This window comes from Erythrolamprus reginae, chromosome 6, assembly GCF_031021105.1.
Source record: "Erythrolamprus reginae isolate rEryReg1 chromosome 6, rEryReg1.hap1, whole genome shotgun sequence".
NCBI classification, from domain to species: Eukaryota; Metazoa; Chordata; class Lepidosauria; order Squamata; family Dipsadidae; genus Erythrolamprus; species Erythrolamprus reginae.
Window position 1 is genome coordinate 91,724,913 of NC_091955.1, and position 22,809 is coordinate 91,747,721.

The following is a 22,809-nucleotide window of genomic DNA, read 5'->3' on the forward strand; positions in this document are numbered from 1 at the left end:
AAACCCCTTCAAATTTGAAGCAAGCTGCTCTGGTAATGTTTGAAACAATGCGGTTTCAAAATAAAAAATAAAAAATACTTCCAGGGTAGGCAGAAACAGCTTGTTTCAGAGCAATGGTTGGCATTTCGAGATCAAAAAACAACATTTTGCATACGCCTAAGGCCATGCTTCGTTTGATCTTGGCGAGGTCTGATTACTTAAAAGACATTGCACTAAATTGTAACACAGGCAGGCTGCATTCCACCACCGTGGGTTGTAAACCAGGTTTTATCCAACGGTTTAGTGGAGAATCTGGAATTCTTATTCCAGGCAAACCCTCTGCATAATTTCACCTTCATTCTGCGTAAGATCATTTCAGGCTGAATAGTTTTTTGTCTTGTTATAACTTGTAACCCCTGTTGCAGCCTTTATTTTATTTTAGTTTTTTGGAAAAGGAAGATCTGAGGACAAGGGGACTCATCTCCTGGTTGCCAGTTGGACCACCACAAAGTCCTCTACATACATACTTACATACATGACCTATAAAGCCCTACATGGCATCGGGCCAGAATACCTACGGGACTGCCTTTTGCCACATGAGCCCCAGCCTCTGGTTAGGTCCCACAGAGTCAGCCTTCTCCAGGTCCCGTCAACTAGACAATGTCGTTTGACGGAGTCCAGGGGAAGAGCCTCCTCTGTGTGTGCTGCGGCCCTCTGGAATCAGCTTCCACCCCCGGAGAAGTCATTCACATTCGGTCAACTTACTCTCAACACATTCATTGGCCAGGGGCTAGAGTGTAGTGGCCCCAAGCCTGGCGGTATAGATGAATCTTAAGACTCTTGCGGAAGGCAAGGAGGGTGGAGGCAGTACGTGGGGCCTCTCTAGGAATCACCTGGGAGGAAACAGGGCCAGAAAAGGCAGGGAGAAGACTTTGTGGGGCCTCCCTAGGAATCTCCTGGGAGAAACAGGGTTGGAAAGAGCAGAGAGAAAACTCCATGGGGCCTCTCTAGGAATTTCCTGGGAGGAAACAGGGTTGGAAAAAGCAGAGAGAAGCCTCCACGGGGCCTATCTAGGAATCTCCTGGGAGGAAACAGGGCCGGAAAAAGCAGGGAGAAGCCTCCGTGGGGCCTCTCTAGGAATCTCCTGGGAGGAAACAGGGCCGGAAAAAGCAGGGAGAAGCCTCCGTGGAGCCTCTCTAGGAATCTCCTGGGAGGAAACAGGGTCAGAAAAGGCAGGCAGAAGACTCTGTGGGGCCTCTCTAGGAATCTCCTAGGAGGAAACAGGGCCTCCACCCTCCCTGTGGTTTCTCCAATCGCACGCCTTATTTGCTTTTACATTGATTCCTATGGGAAAAATGGCTTCTTCTTACAAACTTTTCTACTTAAGAACCTGGTCACGGAATGAATTAAGTTTGTAAGTAGAGGTACCACTATATGTTTTTCTGAACTTCCGGTTTGGCTGTTTTTTCACTGCCCCAGGCTTCATTGAGGGGTTTGGGGTGGTTTGTGTGCATGCGCTGGGGTAGCTCGTGGGGGGTGCACATACGCGGAGGGGAGGGAAGGGTTGGAGGTACATGCACGCATGCCAGCATACGCACAACCACCCTTTCAGCACCTGAACCAAAAAAGGTTCGCCATCCCTGTCCTTATACAGTTTCCCATGCAGATCCTAAAGATTTATTGAGAGCCAAAGGGAGGATTTGGTTATATACCCTGCAGCTTTTTCCTCTGTTTTTCCACCCTCAACTGATGTTTGCTTTGAATTACGGAGTACAACTGTTTGTTTTATAGTTTAAACATAATTAAACATTTAACCATGGGTCTATGGTATCTGTCCTAAAGATCGCTAATTGGGTGGATTCATGAAAAGAAACACGATTGAAACATGCCAGACAAACAATTTACAGTTCATTTATTGTCCCAAATATAAATCACACAGCGTTAATTCTTTCAAGGCAGACCTGATTATACAAATCCCTTTCTCTCCGTGGTTAATTTTATTCTTGGACAAGACACAGTGACCCTCTTGGAAAATCCTTTCTTTAAAGTCAAGGCTGTTCGGTGGTGAGCTTGCGGAATCCGTGCCTCTTCCCAGCTTTCCCGAAATCATATTTATGCCCCATCAAGTTTAATCTCTGATGTCAAAGTCCAACATGTGCCAGTTAAAATAATGGATACTGGGCTACAAGGGGAATGAGGTCCAGGGGATGTCCTAAAAACAAACTAATGGACATTTAGTGCTCCCTCCCTCTCTCCTTCCTTCCTTCCCTCCTTCCTTCCCTCAACTTCCTTCTTTCTTTCTTTCTTTCTTCCTTTCTTCCTTCCTTTCTTCCTTCCCTCTATCCCTCCCTCCCTCTTCCTTCCTTCCTTCCCTCCCTCCTTCCTTACCTCAACTTCCTTCCTTCCTTCCTTCCTTCCTTCCTTCCTTCTTCCTTCCTTTCTTTCTTCCTTCTTTCTTTTCTTTCTTTCCTTCCTTCCCTCTCTCCCTTTCTTCCCATTCCCCTTTCTTCCCTCAACTTCCCCCTTCCTTCCTTCCTTCTTCCTTCCCTACTTCAACTTCCTCCTTCCCTCCCTCCCTCTCTCTCTTTCCCTCCCTGCCCCTCCCTAAGCAGAGGGTTGGACTAGAAGACCTCCAAGATCCCTTCCAACTGTTGTTGTTGTTATTTATGATTATGATTGTGATTGTGATTGTGATTGTGATTGATTATGATTATGAATATGTCATAAACAGGGAAGACATGTCAGACAGCCATTTCACACAAATGGAAAATAAAGCTTTAAGCTTCTTTATTTTGAAGAATAAGAACTATCAGCCATGGAAAAATTGGGTGGGTAAAGAATTTGAACGGCAATAAACTGTACCTAGCAAAACACACACCAAAAACCCAGCTCTTCTATTCTTCTATTCCATTTTCCGCTTCTTTACAACCAGATAAACCGATAGGACTAATTGGGCATAAATGAAGGACAAGGACATTGACGGTGGAGAAAGACTTCAGTAAATCAGCTTCGGTTTGTTTTGCACAAAAAAAAAAATTGTGCATGTGGTTTTAATAAGTCCACAATCAATATTGTGCTCCCTCAATTACGAAACAGGCTGCAGCTGCGATGCAACCGGGATGCAAAATCCCCCCTCTGCTCCAAGGCTGAGATGTCCAAGTATTTAACTCCAATGCTGCTGGGATAACTCGGAGAGGACAATGTGAATTTTGTTCAGGACAATGACCTACTCCTTGGGGGGGGGGGGGAATTGTGGTGCTGCCCGGGGAAGGACTGCCTGTCGGCGGCGGTACTGATGTGTGCGTGCAAGATATTTCGGTGAATTTTTTTGCTTTTGTGCATAAGCAAAAAAACCCATCAAAATCTCACACACATGCGCATTGCAAAATATTATTTACTACACATGTGCAAAAGCAAAACCACACTGGGAAGTGCGCGCACTGCACTGGTAGCAGCAGTAGGAGCAATCTGCCATGGAATGAACTCAATCTGTATAGTCTGGACGCAGTGTTTCCCAACCTTGGCAACTTGAAGATATCTGGACTTCAACTCCCAGAATTCCCCAGCCAGCAAATGCTGGCTGGGGAATTCTGGGAGTTGAAGTCCAAATGTCTTCAAGTTGCCAAGGTTGGGAAACACAGTGCTAAAGGATAGAGAGGTTGAGACTTAGTGGAGGTGCAGAAAGGCAAGAAGCGAAGGGAGGCATTGGTAAATTTGAGAACAGGGAAGGTGACAAGCCAGGAAAGCAAAAGAAAAGCGAGGAATGGCTGGTTTTTAAACCCAAAGCTCCGAGATCCCTTAGAAGCATTTTGATTTCTGAAAGGTATTGTCTTTTTCCTGCCTCCTGACAGTAGCTGAGCAAAGCTGGAGGAAATTGAGCACAACCGAGGCAAGCAATCAAACGTCTTGAAATAAGAGACGTGCAGGAAATTCAAGATGTTCGCAGGCGGAGGGGACAAATCAGGAATTTGCAGCTTTGACAATTGTAGACCGTGTTCAAATTCTCTCCGTGGTAAGTCTGTCTCAATAGAGTCACCATTGCAAGCAACCAGGATATCTGCAAGACCAATCCCAGCGGCCAGTTAGGTCCCACAGAGTTGGTCTTCTCCGGGTCCCGTCGACTAAACAATGTCGTCTGGCGGGACCCAGGGGAAGAGCCTTTTCTGTGTTGGCTCCGACCCTCTGGAATCAACTCCCCCCCAGAGATTAGGACTGCCCCACCCTCCTTGCCTTTCAGGCTTGGGGGAACTGAGACATCCCCCCCTTGCCTATGTAATTTTGGGCATGATATGACTGTGTGTATGTACAGTGGTCCCTCGATCATCGCGAGGGTTCCGTTCCAGGACCCCTCGCGATGATCGATTTGTCGCGAAGTAGCGGTGCGGAAGTAAAAACACCATCTGCGCATGCGCAGATGGTATTTTTATTTCCACCGCAGCAGCGAGGAGCCGAAGATTGGGTTTCCCCGCCGCCTCGCTGCTGCTGCTTGTCCGCGCGCGTGCCGCCCGCCCCCCCCCCCCCGCGCTGTTGCTGGGGCCGCTTCTCAGCTGAGAAGCAGCCCTGGGGTTTCCCCGCGCGCGCGCGCGCCGCCCGCCCCCCCCGCGCTGTTGCTGGGGCCGCTTCTCAGCTGAGAAGCGGCCCTGGGGTTTCCCCGCGCGCGCGCGCGCGCCGCCCGCCCCCCCACGCTGTTGCTGGGGCCGCTTCTCAGCTGAGAAGCAGCCCTGGGGTTTCCCCGCGCGCGCGCGCGCCGCCCGCCCCCCCCGCGCTGTTGCTGGGGCCGCTTCTCAGCTGAGAAGCAGCCCTGGGGTTTCCCCGCGCGCGCGCGCGCGCCGCCCGCCCCCCCGCGCTGTTGCTGGGGCCGCTTCTCAGCTGAGAAGCAGCCTTGGGGTTTCCCCGCGCGCGCGCGCGCCGCCCGCCCCCCCCCCGCTGTTGCTGGGGCCGCTTCTCAGCTGAGAAGCAGCCCTGGGGTTTCCCCCGCGCGCGCGCGCGCCGCCCGCCCCCCCCGCGCTGTTGCTGGGGCCGCTTCTCAGCTGAGAAGCAGCCTTGGGGTTTCCCCGCGCGCGCGCGCGCGCCGCCCGCCCCCCCCCCGCTGTTGCTGGGGCCGCTTCTCAGCTGAGAAGCAGCCCTGGGGTTTCCCCGCGCGCGCGCGCGCCGCCCGCCCCCCCGCGCTGTTGCTGGGGCCGCTTCTCAGCTGAGAAGCAGCCTTGGGGTTTCCCCGCGCGCGCGCGCGCCGCCCGCCCCCCCCCGCTGTTGCTGGGGCCGCTTCTCAGCTGAGAAGCAGCCCTGGGGTTTCCCCGCGCGCGCGCGCGCGCCGCCCGCCCCCCCGCGCTGTTGCTGGGGCCGCTTCTCAGCTGAGAAGCAGCCCTGGGGTTTCCCCGCGCGCGCGCGCGCGCCGCCCGCCCCCCCCGCTGTTGCTGGGGCCGCTTCTCAGCTGAGAAGCAGCCCTGGGGTTTCCCCGCGCGCGCGCGCGCCGCCCGCCCCCCCCGCTGTTGCTGGGGCCGCTTCTCAGCTGAGAAGCAGCCCTGGGGTTTCCCGCGCGCGCGCGCGCCGCCCGCCCCCCCCGCGCTGTTGCTGGGGCCGCTTCTCAGCTGAGAAGCGGCCCTGGGGTTTCCCCGCGCGCGCGCGCGCCGCCCGCCCCCCCCACGCTGTTGCTGGGGCCGCTTCTCAGCTGAGAAGCAGCCCTGGGGTTTCCCCCGCGCGCGCGTGCCGCCCGCCCCCCGCGCTGTTGCTGGGGCCGCTTCTCAGCTGAGAAGCGGCCCTGGGGTTTCCCCGCGCGTGTGCCGCCCACCCGCCCACGCCGTTGCTCGCACCTTACCGGGGCAAGAGGGGGAAGACCCAGGGAAGCCTCTGCCCGGCGGGGAAACTCCACCATCTACGCATGCGTGGAAGGGCACGCATGCGCAGATGGTGGAGTTTACTTCCGGGTTGAAAACTCGCGATATAGCGTTTAGCGAAGATCGAGATCGCGAAACTCGAGGGACCACTGTATTTTATCTATTGGGGTTTCCCCCCCCTCTTTTTAGACTTTTTAATGTAAAACTGTTATTCTAGATTTTAATTATTAGATTTGTTACCGTGTAGTGTTTTTATCACTGTTGTGAGCCGTTCCGAGTCTGCAGAGAGGGGCAGCATACAAATCTTATTATTATTATTATTATTATTATTATTATTATTATTATTATTATTAATAATAATAATAATAATAATAATAATTTTCCACTGGAACTTGTGCCGGAACTACCATTTACCAGTGGCAAAGAACTGGTGGGATCATAAGCCCGAAAAAGTGGTCGAAAATGAGCAAGCAAAACTACTGTGGGATTTCCGACTTCAGACTGACTGAATTCTGAAGCATAACACACCAGACATTGTGATCGTGGAGAAAAAGAAAGTATGGATCATCGACATCGCAATCCCAGGAGACAGCAGACTTGAGAAGCTAAGATCGCCATGGGTTTTGCAAACCAGGACTTGAAATCACGTTGCGTCAACAAACCAGATATGCTGTGCACCAGTTGCGACCCTATCCTGACCAGGAGGTTCTTCGTACAGTCACTCATGCCCTTATCACCTCATGTCTTGACTATTGCAACACACTCTACATGGGGCTACCCTTGAAAAGCGTTTGGAGACTCCAGTTGGTTCAAAATGAAGCTGCGCGAGCCATAGTGGATATACTCCAACTCCCTGTGGGCTGCATTGGTTGCCAATTGCCTTCCAAACTAAATTCAAGGTGTTGCCTATCACATGGCTTAGGACCAGACTACTTACAGAACCGCCTTCTACCTCATATAGTGGTACCTCTACTTACAAACTTAATCCGTTCCGTGACCAGGTTCTTAAGTAGTAAAGTTTGTAAGAAGAAGCAATCTTTCCCATAGGAATCAATGTAAAAGCAAAGAATGCATGCGATTGGAGAAACCACAGGAAGGGTGGAGGCCCTGTTTCCTCCCAGGAGATGATGATGATGATGATGATTATTATTATTATTATTATTTAGATTTGTATGCCACCCCTCTACGAAGACTCGGGGCGGCTCACAACAGTAATAAAAACAATATAGTAGTGGAACAAATCTAATATTAAAAAACATGTAACACCCTATCATTATTTTAAAAAACCAAACAGCACATTCATACCAAACATAAAACAAAGTATAAAAAAGCCTGGGGGAAAGGTGTCTCAACTCCCCCATGCCTGGTGGTATAAGTGAGTCTTGAGTAGTTTACGAAAGATTCCTAGAGAGGCCCCATGGAGGCTTCTCCCTGCCTTTTCTGGCCCTGTTTCCTCCCAGGAGATTCCCAACGAGGCCCCACAGAGTCTTCTCCCCGCTTTTTCTGATTACAGTTTCAGAGGCTTGGGTTTGTAAGTGAGAAGAGGCAAAAAAATCTTGAACACCCAGTTCTTATTAAGAAACGTTTGTAAATAGAGGCGTTTGTGGGTAGAAGTACCACTATGACTAATAAGGGCCCACAGAGTTGGCCTTCTCCAGGTCCCTTCCATCAAACAATGTTGGTTGGCGGGACCTTGTTGTAGGGCATTTTCTGTGGTGGCTCCAATGCTTTGGAACCAACTTCCTCCAGAGATCTAGGTTATCCTCACCCTACTGGTCTTCCAGAAAGCTGTCAAGACCTGGCTTTTCTGGTGGGCCTGAGACTATGAATGAATGAGAGTATGTATGGTTTTTTTTAGGGTTACAATGCGTTTTATACTGTTTTATTGTTATTTATTGTTGATATTTATTGTTTTATTGTTATTTTATATTGTTGATATTTATTGTCATTACTGTAAGCCACCCAGAGTGCAACTGGAGTTGGGCAGCAGATAAATCCCACAGATAAATAAAAATAAATGCTATTTAGAAATACAGTGATCCCTCGATTATCGCAAGGGTTCCGTTCCAAGACCCCTCGCGATAATCGATTTTTCGCAATGTAGGGTTGCGGAAGTAAAAACACCATCTGCGCATGCGTGCCCTTTTTTCATGGCCGCGCATGCGCAGATGGTGGAGTTTGCTTGGGCGGCGGGGAAGACCCAGGGAAGGTTCCTTCGGCCGCCCAGCAGCTGATCTGCTCGGCAGCGCAGCAGCAGTGAGCAGACGAAGATCGGGGTTTCCCCGCCGCCCACGCAAAGGGGAAACCCCGATCTTCGTCTGCTCGCTGCTGCTGCGCTGCCGAGCAGATCAGCTGCTGGGCGGCCGAAGGAACCTTCCCTGGGTCTTCCTCGCTGATGCCCCCGCCCGCCCGCCGCCCGCCAGCAAGAGGGGGAGAGATAGAGAAAGAGAGAAGGAAAGAAAGAGATGAGAGAGGGAGGAAGAGAGTGTGAGAGAGGAAGAAGCAAGAGAGAGAAAGAGAGAGAGAAAGATGAGAAAGGAAGGAAGAGAGTGACGTCATCGGGTGGGAAAAATCGCGATATAGCGTTTCGCAAAGAACGAGATCGCGAAAATCGAGGGATCACTATATTGCACAAGTCTTTGAAATGGCTGCAACCAGCCAGGTGCCTCCGTTTCCATCTGCTGAACTTGCTTAAAGCTGTAGAAGGAAAAGTGTGATGTGAACTAAACTATTTGGAGAAGTTGATGGGCTATAACAGGGGTCCCCAAACTTTTTACACAGGGGGCCAGTTCACTGTCCCTCAGACTATTGGAGGGCCGGACTATTAAAAAAACGTCTTAACAAATCCTTATGCACACTGCACATACCTTATTTAAAGTAAAAAAACAAAATGGGAACAAATACAATATTTAAAATAAAGAAGAAGTAATAAGTAATTAAGTAATTAATAAGGGGAGGGGAGCGAAGGGGAGGGCATGGAGACGGTGCCCACCGGAGAAGTGGAGAGAGAGAGAAGTGGAGGTGTGCTCGCCTTATGCCACGGGGGGGGGGAGGCGGTGGATGTCAGGGGTTTGCAAGCAGCCACCTCCCCCCCCCACACACACTTAGTCATGGCACACTTAGCTGTGACTTTCAGTGGAGTTTTTGAATCGCCAATTTCCTGAATCTCCTGTCCACACACCGCGGAGGAGGAGGTGGAGATGCAAGAGGTGGGGAGGAAAGCGGCCCTGCAATTGGCCCCTTTCTTTCTCACCTTTAGGGAGAGGAACTGTTGCTGCTCTGCCATAGGGCAGCAGCAGTTTCTCTCCCTAAAGGCAGCAAAGAAAGGGGCCAATTGCAGGCCTGCTTTTCTCCCCACCTCTTGCCTCTCTACCTCCTCCTTGCTCAGCAGCCGACCGCGGTGAGTGGACAGGAGATTCGAGAGCTTATTATATCGATCAGTAAAATCTCGTGTGCTGCCACGGGCCGCATCCGGCCCACGGGCCATAGTTTGGGGACCACTGAGCTAGAATGATCAATTCAACAAGGGTTTTGCAAACCAGGACTTGAACCCATGTCCGTTCAGGGTGCCAACATGCCCCTTACCTTTACTTTGGGGTGGGTTCTGACTCCGATCTCGGAGAACGTTGATCTGGTAAACAGCTCCGTAAGGCTCAAAAAGTTCTTTCAATTCTTTTTCTGACCATGAGCGGGGGATCTGCCCCACAAACATCTTAATGGCATCGGGGTCTGGTTGGTCAGAGTGATCCAGAGCGCCGTTCATCTTGTTAGCTGTGCCGTTGCTAGAAGACATAAGAGAGATAGAAGGTGGTTAGAGAAAAGGGCCATTTAGAGAAAAGGCAGCTTGGAGGAAACGACCTTGTAGATGATCCTCGCTCTGTCAAAGACCTTGGAGTATTTGTCTCTAATGATCTAAGTGCTAGAGCCCACAGTAGCAACATAGCCAAAAAGGCACTAAGAGTTGTTTAATCTAATTATTAAAAATTATAAATCATGGAATGATTTTTATGAATGGTGAAAAATAGGAAAAAAAATAAAATTTATATATAAATATAAATATAAAAAAACATGTGACATATATATGTAGTTCAAGTCCCAGCGGGTATGGCTAGCTGATGAGGCCAAAATAAGGCCAAAATAGATCTATCCTAGTCTCCCTTAATTTTCAAAATTCAGCAAAAAAAACATGTGACATATACAGATAGAATTGTCGGCTATCAATAAAAATCAACTGCCTTGGAAATGGCCCTGGGTTGGGCCGAGAGGCAAATAAGGAGCTGTGATGTTTCTTCAATACACCAGGGTGATTCGACACAAAAATATGTAACCCTTCCCTGGTGCAGAGCTGAAGGGATTGGTTACTGTAGCCTAGAGGATAATTCTCTGCCTTACAAGGCAAAGGTTGCAGGTTCAAGTCCCAGTGGGTATGGCTAGCTGATGAGGCCAAAATAAGGCCGAAATAGATCTATCCTAGCCCTCCACTCCTCTACTCGCAACGGAATACCTTATTCCACCAGACTTCAAATTTTGGGTGTAGATAGCTTAGAGCAGTGATGGCGAACCTATGGAGCGGGTGCCACTGGTGACAAGCGGAACCATATCTGCTGGCACGCGAGCTGTTGCCCTAGCTTAGCTCCAATATGCATGTATGTGCTGGCCAGATGATTTTTGGCTCACATAGAGGCTCTGGGAGGATGTTTTTGGCTTCCAGAGAGCCTCCGGGGGGATGAGGGAGGGTGTTCTTACCCTCTCCCTGCTCCAGGAAACCTTTGGAGCCAAGGGAGGGTGAAACACGAGCCTACTGGGCCCACTAGAAATTGGGAAACAGGCCATTTCCAGTCTCCAGAAGGCCTCTGGGAGGGCAAGGGAAGCTGTTTTTGCCCTCCTCAAGCATTGAATTATGGGTGTGGGCACTCGGGCATGCGCAATACCGCACGCCCACACTCTTTCGGCACCTGAGAAGAAAAAGGTTCGACATCATTGGCTTAAAGCTATGTTGCCTTTGATCAGATCTAAATCTAGTTGATAAAATCATCTACCACAATGTCCTACCTGTCAATAAATAGGGTAGAACAATGGATGGAAATTAATCAAGGAGAGAAGTCACTTAGAACCAAGGAGAAATTTCCTGACAGTTAAAACAATGAATCAGTGGAACAGCCTGCCACCAGAAGTTGTGAATGCTCCAACACTGGAAGTTTTGAAGGAGATGTTGGATAACCATTTGGCTGAAGTGGTGTAGGGTTTCCTGCTCAAGCAGGGGGAGATACATGTGCACCCCCTTATGTTTCTGAGTGGCAGGTGAAATATAAAGACAACAAATGAAAATGAAATGCCAAAATATCAGTTCTCTCCTTTTCCCCCCAACAGGACCGACACAGACTTCAGAGGACAATCAGAACTGCAGAAAAAGCAATTGCTGCCAACCTGCCTTCCATTGAGGACCTGTAGACTGCACGAGTCAAAAAGAGGGCGGGGAAAATATTTACTGACCCCTCACATCCTGGACACAAACTGTTTCAACTCCTACCCTCAAAACGTCGCTACACAGCACTGCACACCAAGACAACTAGACACAAGAACAGGTTTTTTTTCCAAACGCCATCACTCTACTAAACAAATAATTCCCTCAACACTGTCAGACTTTCTACTAAATCTGCACTTCTATTCTACTAGTTTTTCTCATCATTCCTATCACCCATTTCCTCCCATGTTGACTGTATGACTGTAACTTGTTGCTTATATCCTAAGATTTTTATTAATATTGCTTCTTCGTTGCTTATGACAATCATTAAGTGTCGTACCACATGATTCTTGACAAATGTATATTTTATTTTATGTACGCTGAGAGCATATGCACCAAGACAAATTCCTTGTGTGTCCAATCACACTTGGCCAATAAAATTCTATTCTATTCTATTCCATTCCATTCCATTCCATTCCATTCTATTAGAACCTTACACGCCATTGTGTGCAATTGTGGGGTGTAACGGTTTGCACAATGTGACAAGCTGCAATGGCTTGTTTAGACTGGGTTAGCACTTGTGCGAACTCCATGTTTGCTTCAACCGCGGCATAGCCTAGCATGTTGCATGAATGAGACTAGTATAGTGTGATTAATAAACTGCAGTTTGCCAACCATTTTTCTGAAAATAATACAGTTCCTTTCAAAGGTGGGAGAAAAAAACCGATCGCGGTTTCTGTTCGTCTGCTTAAATTTGACAATGTGCCTTCCACTCCATTTCAGTTTAAATGCCCTAATTTTATAGCACGCTGTCAGTTTCACCCTCATTTCTTTTGCACAACTCTTGTCAATGAAATTAGATTACGGCTGTCCAATTCTCCGTTTTTAAGGTTACTAATGTTACGTCTCTTGAAGTCTTCTTCCCATTTCTTCTCTATTAGAACTTCTGATTTAAAAAAAAGAAACATTTGTAAAAAGCAAATTACTGCCATTTCAAGAGGCAGCCTGCATTATCACCCTTTCCATCACTTAAGAAAAAAAAAATACTCTTAGTTCTTTTTAAAAGGGGAAGCAGAAAAAAAAAACCCCAGAAAACATCTGGCGTGGAGAATATAGATGATCATTTGTTTATATCTTTCTTTCTCTGTCTAAATGCCTTTTCCAAACATAACCAGATGGAGCCTTTCAAAATCAAATTAATTTCAGATTAATTCATTCTGGGCTAATGCCAGTTTCTTGAGTTGGAGCTTTCAGGCGCTATTTAAATTGATTTACAGTGATGAACTTAAAAGAACTAAAGTCCCTAGGGATTTTTATTATTATTGTTTGGGTGTGGGGGAGGTATAAAACCAAGCAAAAGGGAACCTGAAATTATTAACTTGTTTTTAACTAAATTCTATCCATTATATCACTTATTCCATGTTTTGCAGATGTAGCTTGTCTGTAAAAAATACAAGAAAGCCATCCCATCTTATAACTTTATAAATTTGATTCTAGAACCAGCTTTTACCTATTTAATGTTCTGCTGGCATGTCTCAACCACCCATAATTACAGGGTAATTAGTCCGGGAAGACACACACCACACGATAAAAGGAAAACCCAAAAGTTTTTATAAACAGAAAAACAGAAACAGCTCCTTTTTTAAATGTCAAAGGGATTTTCTGGTACACACAAGGCACAGGTTAAATGAAATCCAATTGCTCACCCAATAACTGGGAAATTGAGTCCAATTCTAAAGTCCAGAGAATCCACACACACAATCCTGAAGAGCAAAAACCACGATCTTGATGAAACAATGAATCAGATAAACTGCCATGAGGCCAAAACACCAGGCTGCACTTTTATCTGTAGCACTAATTACAGCAGCCCCACTCAACCACAGGTGGCCTCATTTTCTCTTGTAATAATCCTTCAGTTGTTGTCTCCTATGCATCACTCTACGCATGTGTGGATGTGTCATTAATTCTTGTTCAGAATCCAGGGAGGATACAGATGACTGATCTCCTCTTGGGTTGTCTGCCAAACTCCCCTCTTCTCTGTCACTCACGCTTCCTAGGTCAGAGGAGACTTCGTTGGCAGATTCAGGCCTGCGGCATGTGGATGTCTCCCCCACCTCCACCTCCACATTCTTTGGGGCAGGAGCTGGGCCAGAGCTAACTGCAACATTTAAGAACTGCTACAACTCTGGAATAAAATAGCAGCCCAAATCTAATTTTGGGGGGAATAATTGAGCTGGGGTGGTGCAGTAAGTGTGCAGCACTGCAGGCTACTTCAGCTAACTGCAAGCTGTAGTTCAGTGGTTCAAATCTCACCACCGGCTCAAGGTTGACTCAGCCTTCCATCCTTCTGAAGTGGGTAAAATGAGGACCTAGATTGTTGGGGGCAAGAGGCTGATTCTGTAAACTTCTGTAAAAGCACTATAAAGTGGTATATAAGTCTAAATACTAAATGCTAAATGCTACCTTTCCCATCAGTGCTTAGAATATAGGTAGGCCTCAATTTATGACCATGGTTTTGTCCCAGTTTATGACCTTCCTTGCCACAGTTATTAAATGAACCACTGCAGTCGGTAAGTTAGAAGGACAGTTGTTAAGTGAAGTGATGTCTTCGCTTGTGAGAAGATCTCAAAAAGTGATCACATGACATAGACAACACTGCCACTGTCACCAATGTGAACCATTGGCCAAGCATACAAATTCTATCACATGACCCTGGGGAATGCTACAATGGTCATACGTGTGAAAAATGGTCATAAGTCACTTTTTTACAGTGCCGTTGTAACTTTGAAACGTCACAAAATGAACTGCTGTAAGTCAAGGAACTACCTGGGGTTTTCGGTAATCTGGTGTTTTCCTGATGAGCTGAAACTACAACTCCTAGAATTCCTAATTTTTCCCACGTTTCTGCAGAAAACCAAGCAGAGGAGGACACCTGGAAGAGGTTTTGTAAACCCCTTTCCATAAAAAAATCTCTGTGAGTCATAAATCTTTGAAGGTTGGAAATTCTTTATGGAGGAATTTCAACTCCAATTCTCAAGATACTTTGGGAAAACCATTCAAATTACCCAACGTTCAATGCCTATTTGTATATAAAATTCCGATCAAGCTGAAAAAGATAGTTATGGGGATTTTTATTTCTTCTGATGGATATTGAAATCCTCCTCCACCTCCTTCGCCTTTTCTTCTAGCTCCAATTCCACCTTCCTCCTCTTTCTCCTCCAGCTCTACTTCTTCTTCTTCCTCCTCTACCACCAACACCCTCCTCCTCCTCCTCCTCCTTTTCTTCCTCATCCCCCTTTTTCTTCTCATCTTCCATCTAATCAACTAATCAAATTCGCAGATGACACCAAGCTGGCGGGGGTAGCCAACACCCTTGAAGACAGGCTCAAATTACAGAAAGACCTGGACAGACTAACACAGTGGGCCCACACCAACAAAATGATGTTCAACATTGACAAGAGCAAAGTCCTTCACCTAGGTAAAAAAGAACCCTGGACACACATACAGCCTGGAGGAAACCCCTCTCAGCAGTAGCAACGGCGAAAGAGATCTCGGAGTCTTGGTGGATAATCAACTAAACATGAGCCAACAATGTGCAGCAGCAGCCAAAAAAGCCAATACAATCCTAAGCTGCATCAACAGGGGAATACACTCCAAGACCAGGGAAGTCTTAATACCACTCTACTACACCCTGGTCAGACCACACCTGGAGTACTGTGTTCAGTTCTGGTCACCACACTTCAAAAAAGACATTGAAACTCTGGAGAAGGTGCAGAAAAGAGCAACCAAAATGATCAGGGGTCTAGAAACCAAGGCTTACGAAGAGAGACTGCGGGAACTGGGCATGGATAGCCTAGAGAAAAGGAGGGCCAGAGCGGACATGATAGCAGTCTACAGGTATACGAGGGTTGCCACAGAGAGGAGGGGATCACTTTATTCTCCAGGGCACCGGGGGGCCGGACGAGGAACAACGGCTGGAAGCTCACCAAAGAGAGATTCAACCTGGAAATAAGGAAGAACTTCCTGACGGTCAGAACGATCAACCAGTGGAACAACCTACCAGCGGGTGTTGTGAACTCCAACACTCTGGACATTTTAAAGAGGAAATTAGACTGCACTTTGGCTGGGATGCTACAGGGTTCCTGCTTAGGCAGGGGGTTGGACTTGATGACCCGCATGGTCCCTTCCAACTCTAACAATAAGTAAGTAAGTAAGTAAGTAAGTAAGTAAGTAAGTAAGTAAGTAAGTAAGTAAGTAAGTAAATCAATCAATCAATCAATCTCCACCTCCATCATTCCTTCTCCTCCTCCACTTCTTCACCTTCCTTCTCCTTCTCTTCCGCCACCCTCCTTCTTCTTCTTCTCCTCCTCCTTCTCCTCCTCCTCCACCTTCCTCCTCTCCCCCCCACTTTCCTTCTCCCCCTCTTCCATCTTCACCTCCCCCTTGCTTCTCCTCCTCCTCCTCTTCCTTCTCCTCCTCCCCCTCGCCTCATCATTCCCTCTTTCAGCATGAATAATTTGTGAACTGTTCAGATGTGCAAATGAAAGAAAGGAACTTCGACTGCACCCTCAAAGCGTCATGTTCGAACGTCTGGGAAGCCAGGAGAGGAGATCTTTATACATCTTAGTCGGGGCTAAAACGGGATGAATAATTCATAGCTCAGTAAGAGGTAGAAAGCCAAGGCTTGTCATAACACACGGTATCGATCAGGACATCACAACAAGCTTTCATAGGTTCGTAGCTGCAGGAGAATTTCATCCAGCCCAGTTTTCCGCTGGTTTCAGGAATCCAAATTTAAAGCAGCTTATCCATGGATGGTCTATCCAGACCCCTGCTACCTTAAGTCACCCACTGAAGGAGAAGCCAATCAGTCTAGAAAGCTTAGAACTACGGCGCCTAAAACACGATTTAAGTATTGCCCACAAGATCATATGCTGCAACGTCCTACCAGTCAATGACTACTTCAGCTTCAACCGCAACAACACAAGAGCACGCAAGAGATTCAAACTTAATATTAACCGCTCCAAACTTGACTGTAAAAAATATGACTTTAACAATCGAGTTGTCGAAGCATGGAACTCATTACTGGACTCAATTGTGTCAACCCCTAACCCCCAACATTTCTCCCTTAGACTCTCCACGATTGACCTCTCCAGGTTCCTTAGAGGTCAGTAAGGGGCGTGCATAAGTGCACTAGTGTGCCTTTCGTCCCCTGTCCAATTGTCTTTCCTTTATCTCATATATCATATATATTTTCTTCCTTTCATGTACAGTGAACCCTCGAGTTTCGCGTCCTCGAGCATCGCGAAAGGGCTATTTCGCTAGTTTTCAACCCGGAAGTAAACTCCACCATCTGCACATGCGTGCCCTTCCACGCATGCGTAGATGGTGGAGTTTCCCCGCCGGGCAGAGGCTTCCCTGGGTCTTCCCCCTCTTGCCCCGGTAAGACCCCAGCGGCGGCGCAAGCAACGGCGTGGGCTGGCGGGCCGCACGCGCGCGGAAACCCCAGCTCCGCTTCCCAGCTGGGAAGCGGAGCCGGCAACAGCGTGGGCGGGCGGCGCGCGCGCGAGCTTGGGGACACCCCAACTCCGCTTCCCAGCTGGGAAGCGGAGCTAGGGTGTCCCCACGCCCGCGCACGTTGCTGGGGAAAGCGCGCGCGCTTGGGGACACCCTAGCTCCGCTTCCCAGCTGGGAAGCGGAGCTAGGGTGTCCCCACGCACGCGTGCGTTGCTGGGGAAAGCGCGCACGCTTGGGGACACCCCACCTCCGCTTCCCAGCTGGGAAGCGGAGCTAGGGTGTCCCCAAGCGCGCGCGCACCCCAGGCGCGAGCAACGGGGTGGGCGGGCGAAGGGCGGGCGGCAGTGGAAGTAAAAACACCATCTGCGCACGCGCAGATGGTGTTTTTACTTCCGCACCGTTACTTCGCGAAAAATCGATCATCGCTTGGGGTCCTGGAACGGAACCCTCGCGATGATCGAGGGACCACTGTATCTTCTCCTCTATTTTTACATATTCTCTTTATATATATTACTTCATGTCTATTCTCTTCCATATGCATTGTGTATTGGACAAATGAATAAAATAAAATGAATAAATAAATAAATCACATTTTCTTCCCTCCCTGGTTTCTTATTGACCTATTTTACGTTAAGATCTTCGATAAAAATTCAACGGCAGTAACATTCCTCGTTTTGGATACTCTGTGAACTCAGCAATGTTCCCTCCAGAAATTTACTGGGTCTGATGATGTTCGTCCATCGTGTTTGAAGAAGACCTTGACATCTAATGGGTTGTGGGCTGTACGCAGTGTGTCCGCAGGTGGCTGGTAAGGCCTACATGGGCACAACCAGGGGATAAAATAATGTGGTGAAGCTGACCAGACTAAGGACACTAGCCAGATGAATACCTGGCAAGCAGATTCTTTTCCCTATTTTCCTCCCTCAAAAACTAAGGTGCGTCTTATACTCTGAAATTATGGTACATACTGTTTCGCTGTGCTTTTACAGCCCCCTCTAAACAGTTTACAAAGTCAGCCTCTTGCCCAGAGCAATCTGGGTCCTCGGACAGCCAAATGCATGCCGTCCTGAGGATTAAAAGCAGGATCAACATATATTATATATAGTAAAAATGATAGGAAATACAGTGGTACCTCTACTTAAGAACTTAATCTGTTCCATGACCAGGTTCTTAAGTAGAAAAGTTTGTAAGTAGAAGCAATTTTCCCCATAGGAATCAATGTAAAAGCAAATAATGCGTGCAAACCCATTAGGAAAGAAATAAAAGCTCGGAATTTGGGTGGAAAGAGGAGGAGGAGAGTCGCTGCCGAAGGAAGAAGGGGAGGTGAGGGGAGTCCAAAAAATCCAAAACTTTAAGGCTTAAAAAAAGAAGAAGCGGCGAGGAGGAGCATGTGCCTCCAATACACCCGGCACGAGACTGCCTCCCATACACTGGCTGCTGCTGCTGCTACCTGCTTCCTCTTCCTTCCCATGCTGAAGGGCTCCCCTCTCCTCTCGCTCGCTCATCGCTCACTTTGTAGCCGGCACCTTTCCTTCAATGTGATGACTCCTCGGCTGCCCAGAGCGAAGGGAGCGTTTCTTTTCTCTGGGCGCTGGCAGAGGTTTATTCCCTCTCCAAGCGCCCAGAGAAAGGAAAATGCTTTGTTCACTCTGGACTGCCAAAGCCTCCTTAAGCACCACCAAGAGGCTCCTCTGGCAGCCCAGAAAAGCCCAAGATGGCTGGGATTAAAGGGAAAATGGCAGGAAACTGGCCGGGCCTTCATGCCGCTCTCAAATTTCCTGGGAATTTTTTTCGGACTTGGGTTCTTAAGTAGAAAATGGTTCTTAAGTACAGGCAAATAAACCTTGAACACCCGGTTCTTATCTAGAGAAGTTCTTAAGTAGAGGCATTCTTAAGTAGAGGTACCATTGTAATAGGCTTATTATGGTCTGAAAATTGCAGGCCGGACCTGTACGATTAAAAAAGCATATTATCTTTCCAAGATAATAATTATTTCTTTCCTATCGACCTGTCCTCCTTAGCATTTACTGCGCCCGTCAAAGGACATGATATTTTCTAAAATATCATGTATTCTCCAATTGTGTTTCTTATTAACTGGCTACACCATCAAGCTTAGTCCAGCAAATGTATTTGCTCTCCAAGACACCTTTATTATCGGTCTGTTTCCAAGTGCCATTTAGTGTTTTCTACCGAGACTTAACAGCTCTGGAAAATTACAAGATAAATGTCAAAATGTGATCAAGGCCCTAATGAAGCTGTGTGGGCAAGCAGCAATAACCTTTCTTTCAAATTCCTATTAAAATAAACTAACTTGTCCAAGAGAGAATTCTTGGGAGGGATAATTATAGCATTTAGAATAGAATAGAATAGAATAGAATAGAATGGAATGGAATAAATAGAATAATAGAATAGAATAGAATAATAGAATAGAATAGAATATTTTATTTATTTATTTATTAAATTTATATGCCGCCCATCTCCATAGACTTGGGGCGGCTCACAGCAATAGTAAACACAATGTAAAATACAAATCTAATATTCAAAAACTAAAAAACCCATAATTAAAAAACATACACACAACATACCATACACAAATTATATAGGCCTGGGGAAGATGTCTCAATTCCCCCATGCCTGACGGCAGAGGTGGGTCTTAAGAAGTTTACGAAAGGCAAGGAGGGTGGGGGCAATCCTAATCTCTGGGGGGAGCTGGTTCCAGAGGATCGGGGCCACCACAGAGAAGGCTCTTCCCCTGGGTCCCGCCAGCTGACATTGTTTAGCTGACGGGACCTGGAGGCCAACTCTGTGGGACCTAACCGGTCGCTGGGATTCGTGCGGCAGAAGGCGGTCCCGGAGATATTCTGGTCCGATGAATAGAATAGGATAGGATAGAATAGAATAGGAGAGGAAGAATAGAATAGAATATAGAGGAGGAATAGAATAGAACAGAACAGAATATAGAGGAGGAATAGAATAGAACAGAATATAGAGGAGGAATAGAATAGAATAGAATAGAATGGAGAAATAGAATAGAATAGAAGTAGAACAGAACAGAACAGAAAGGAAAGGAAGCCACTCCCTTGTAACATTGATGATGGTACACTACATATACAGTGGGGAAAAAAGTATTTAGTCAGACACCAATTGTGCAAGTTCTCCCTCTTAAAAAGATGAGTGAGGCCTGTAATTGACATCCTAGGTCAGTGTTGGTGACCCTTTTTTCCCTTGGGTGCCAAAAGAGTGTGCCGCACGAATCCCAGCGACCAGTTAGGTCTCACAGAGTTGGCCTTCTCCGGGTCCCGTCGACTAAACAATGTCGTTTGGCGGGACCCAGGGGAAGTGCCTTCTCTGTGGCAGCCCCGACTCTCTGGAACCAACTCCCCCCAGAGATCAGAATTGCCTCCACTCTCCTCGCCTTTCGTAAGCTCTTTAAAACCCACCTCTGTCGTCAGGCATGGGGGAACTGAGATAACTTCCCCAGGCCTATATTGTTTATGTATGGTATGTTGTGTGCATGTTTTTTTAAATTATGGGTTTTTAGTTTTAATTATTAGATTTGTATTGTATATTGTTTTTCTATTACTGCTGTGAGCCGCCCCGAGTCTATGGAGAGGGGTGGCATACAAATTTAATAAATAAATAAAAATAAATAATAATAATAATAATATCGCGCATGCGTGAGTGCCCACAACTATACTTCAATGCCTGGGGAGGGTGGAAACTACTTTCCCAACCCCCAGAGGCCCTCTGGAGGCTGGACATGGCCTGTTTCCCAACTTCTGGTGGGCCCAGTAGGCTCTTGTTTTGCCCTCTCCAGGGTCCAAAGGCTTCCTTGCAGCCAGGGGAGGGTAAAAACGCCCTTCCCAATCCCTCCAGAAGCTCTTTGGAAGCCAAAAACGCCTTCCTAGAGCCTCTGTGCAAGCCAAAAATCAGCTGGCCGGCACACACATGCACATTGGAGCTGAGCTAGGACAATGGCTCACGTGCCATCAGATATGGCTCCGCGTGCCACCTGTGGCACCTGTGCCATAAGTTCGCCATCACTGACCTAGATAGACCTCAACTATGAGAGACAACATGAGGAGACCCATCCAGAAAATCACATTGTCTGATTTTTAACGAATTTATTTGCAAATCCTCTGTATATCCATCCGTCCATGTATATTTTCATTTTTAAATGCTAAAACACAGGATGTTTAAATCAAAGGCATTGCATAACTGCAAACAGGGGATATTATACAGCAAGACACCCCACTGTTTCTCCAAAAAAGGGAGATTTCAATTTTTTCCCCACCATCCCTCACATACATTAACCAGCGACTGACTTTGGGGATTCGGTATAATGAGAGGCAGTATATAAATATTTATTTCCCAAGGCATTTAATGCCAATCCAATCACCGGTCGAGTCAAATGGCTTATCACATCTAAGCAAGATTAAAGAAGCCAAAATAGCCAACCGAGAGCAATACAACATCATAAAACATGGATTTATTCATTGTCCATGTTTCTACCCCACTTCCATTCCACAGATTGCCAGAGGTTGAAGAAAGAAGATTATGCTGAAAAATTTTATTTATTTATTTTATTTATTTATTGGATTTGTATGCCGCCCCTCTCCGGAGACTCGGGGCGGCTAACAGCAATAATAAAACAGCATATAATAATAATCCAATACTAAAAACAGTTAAAAACCCATTATTATAAAAACCAAACATACATACAGATATACCATGCATAAAATTGTAAAGGCCTAGGGGGAAAGAGTATCTCAATTCCCCCATGCCTGGCGGCAGAGGTGGGTTTTAAGCAGCTTACGAAAGGCAAGGAGGGTGGGGGCAATTCTAATCTCTGGGGGGAGTTGGTTCCAGAGGGCCGGGGCTGCCACAGAGAAGGCTCTTCCCCTGGGTCTCGCCAAGCGACATTGTTTAGTTGACGGGACCTAACTGGTCGCTGGGATTCGTGGAATATTAGCCTCGTATTATCGTATCGCCCTCTCAAGTCGTCTATCTTTCAAAGGGCAATGTAACCAGGTTTTTACTGTTTTTCTGAGTTCTGGTAATATGGGGGTTACTTCGATGGGTGGAAAGGGTGCCATTCCAGAAAGAAAGGAAACAGTGAAGAAGTATAGCGTCTAACAACTTGGTAGAAGTTGTTGGAGATTCTCAGTCATAGAAACATAGAAGATTGACGGCGGAAAAAGACCTCATGGTCCATCTAGTCTGTCCTTATACTGTACTATTTCCTGTATTTCATCTTAGGATGGATATATTTCTGCTGCATGAATGCAAGCGACCGGTTAGGTACCACAGAGTTGGCCTTCTCCAGGTCCCATCGGCTAGACAATGTCGTCTGGCGGGGCCTAGGGGAAGAGCCTTCGCTGTGGTGGCCCCGGCCCTCTGGAATCAGCTCCCTCCAGAGCTTCACACTGCAGGACAGGGTGGAACACAGTTCTATTGGTGGAAATGAATATGTGTGCACAGCTCCAGCTGATTGGCGGCTGTCACTTCCTGGATTTCTGGTCTCGGCTCAACTCTTCTTTAAGATTAGGGGTGTTAAAGTGAGATTCAGCATAGCTTTTTTGGAGGGGGGTATAAATTTTTTCTTTATTTTTCTTTCAACATACAATAAAACAACATAAAAAACTCAGAATCATTGCTTAATATAGCTTTGTGGAATAAAGGAGAGGGGTGGCATTAACAGTTCCCTTGAACGATGATGATCGTTCAAGCCACTCCCACCTGATCACATGGCCGGCAAGCCACTCCTACCCCAGTCACATGACCATTTAGCCACACCCACAAAATAAGCCTCACTCACAGTGGGGCAGTAAAAAAATTGGCTGCCCATTACTGCGAGCCGTGTTAAAACACTCCCGATTGATCCGAAATGCGCCGAATGAACCAGACTGATGATACTGATCTACATATCTCCCTCCAGTGAACAGACACTTCAATCTATAGCTATAGATTCTGTTCTCTTCGTTTGCTTTCCGAGATCTTTATTTTGTAGGCTTA

At 47.1% G+C, this 22,809-nt stretch overlaps 1 protein-coding gene across 30 annotated transcripts in view; it reads right to left on the bottom strand.

The window, feature by feature from the left end:
• CELF2 (CUGBP Elav-like family member 2) overlaps window positions 1-22,809 on the bottom strand; it is a 591,098-nt gene that overhangs the window by 199,853 nt on the left and 368,436 nt on the right. For all 30 annotated transcript variants that reach the window (XM_070754402.1, XM_070754411.1, XM_070754404.1 and 27 more), the window contains one exon: window positions 9,399-9,595. In XM_070754402.1, the coding sequence (XP_070610503.1) occupies window positions 9,399-9,595 (197 nt within the window). The remainder of the gene's footprint in view (window positions 1-9,398; window positions 9,596-22,809) is intronic.